This window comes from Rhinopithecus bieti, unplaced genomic scaffold (assembly GCF_001698545.2).
Source record: "Rhinopithecus bieti isolate Rb0 unplaced genomic scaffold, ASM169854v2 scaffold_6855, whole genome shotgun sequence".
Taxonomy (NCBI): domain Eukaryota; kingdom Metazoa; phylum Chordata; class Mammalia; order Primates; family Cercopithecidae; genus Rhinopithecus; species Rhinopithecus bieti.
The window spans coordinates 1-1887 of NW_016805162.1; the positions used below are offsets into that span (position 1 = coordinate 1).

At 40.6% G+C, this 1887-nt stretch overlaps 1 protein-coding gene across 1 annotated transcript in view; it reads left to right on the forward strand.

Annotated features, from left to right (window-relative positions):
- The first annotated feature begins 592 nt into the window (after positions 1–592).
- Positions 593–1887, forward strand: part of LOC108529219 (keratin-like protein KRT222) — a 6108-nt gene continuing 4813 nt past the window's right edge. Inside the window, exon 1 of the mRNA XM_017871404.1 lies at positions 593–717. Within this exon, the coding sequence (XP_017726893.1) occupies positions 613–717 (105 nt within the window). The 5' untranslated portion in view covers positions 593–612. The remainder of the gene's footprint in view (positions 718–1887) is intronic.

The following is a 1887-nucleotide window of genomic DNA, read 5'->3' on the forward strand; positions in this document are numbered from 1 at the left end:
TCATCCTGAAAAAGGTAAATCAACAGATTTTCTTAATATGGAAGTCTATTTGCAAGCCTTATTGCCTATAGTAACTTAATTCTCTAAATTACCAGTAATGTACTTCCTAGCAGAATTTACTCCTGTCCCTATGCCTGGTCCCAGGATTGATTAGTTTTGGGGGGTACAACTGTTTATCTGCTTCTGCAAAGCAGCCTACAAGAAAATGTGGGGGAAAATAGCAAATTTTCAATCCTTCCTCCTAATGATCCATAAATAATGAAAAGTTAAGAATCAGAGATCACAAATCTTGGTCCTACAAACTGTTTTCATTCATGTAAATGTATTTTTCCTTATTTCATAGATTGTCATAATTGGAAGAGAGTTGTTGAAATCATTTTACATAGAAGAAAGCGGGCTAAGAACGCAATGGACTTGCTCACATATTTAATTAGTTAACTAGGCACTAGAACACACATTATAATCTAACAAGTTAAGGAAAAATGTTTTGATTCCTATACAATTTTTCTGTAATTGCTCTTACACATCTCATTTTCAGAAGCACTCCTTGTTTTTTGTTTGTTATTGTTGCTGTTGGCTTTCTTATAGCTAGAAGAAGACATAAGCAAAAAAATGGACAAAGATGAAGAGGCTTTGAAGGCAGCTCAAGCAGAACTCAAGGAGGCCCGACGCCAGTGGCACCACCTGCAAGTGGAAATTGAATCTCTCCATGCTGTGGTGAGAATGATCTCAAAAGTAATTGACCCATCGAGTCCTCAGATGTGATTTGATTAAGAGAGGGGAGGGATGAATGTCTGTTTATTTACCATGAGAAACTGGAAATCAAGGCCACTGAATTCTATCCCTGATCCTAGTTTAATTACTCACCCCTCCCCCCACTGTGGCAGTGGCTGTTATCAACTCACTCAAGGTTTAGTTCAGACCTGTAAAAATGAAGAAATCCTTTCTTATTACCTTGGGATTCTCTAGTTGCTGAAGTTGGGGAATAGAGCATTTGTTATTATCCAAAGTCTTAACAGTGGGGATTCTTTTATCCATGCCATTGAGACATCTAATAAAAAATATTTAGGCCGATACTGTGGCTCACACCTGTAATCCCAGCAATTTGGGAGGCTGAGGTGGGCTGACTGCCTGAGCTCAGGAGTTTGAGACCAGCCTGAGCAACATGGTGAAACCCCATCTCTATTAAATACAAAATATTAGCTGAGCATGGTGGCACACACCTGTAGTCCCAGCAACTTAGGAGGCTGAGGCACAAGAATTGCTTGAACCTGGGAGGCAGAGGTTGCAGTGAGCCGAGATCATGCCACTGCACTCCAGCCTGGGCGACAGAGTGAGACTCTGTCTCCAAAAAAGAAAAAGAAAATATGTTTGGAGCAGGGTGCGGTTGCTCATGCCTGTAATCCTAGCACTTTGGGAGGCCGAGGCAGGTGGATCACTTTAGGCCAGGAGTTTGAACCAGCCTAGGCAACATGGCGAAACCATCTCTTATACTAAAAATCCAAAAAATTAGCTGGGTGTGGTGGCACACGCCTGTAATCCCAGCTACTCGGGAGGCTGAGGCATGAGAATCACTTGAACCCAGGAGGCAGAGGCTGCAGTAAGCTGAGATCACGCCACTGCACTCCAGCCTGAGAGACATAGTGAGACTGTCTCAAACAAACAAACAAACAAACAAACAAACAAAAAGTATTTAAGCATGTTCCTAAATGCCTTTCATGAGCAGTCTGCTCTGGCTTTGATGTTCAATATACTATATTTTCTTCCTTTTGTTTTACAAAGCAAAGCCTACCTCTGAAGTATACTTTCCATAATTTAAAAATCAGGTAATTCAGAGTGATAATAAGTTAATCACACTGCAGAGGATTTTTTTTTTTTTTTTTTTTT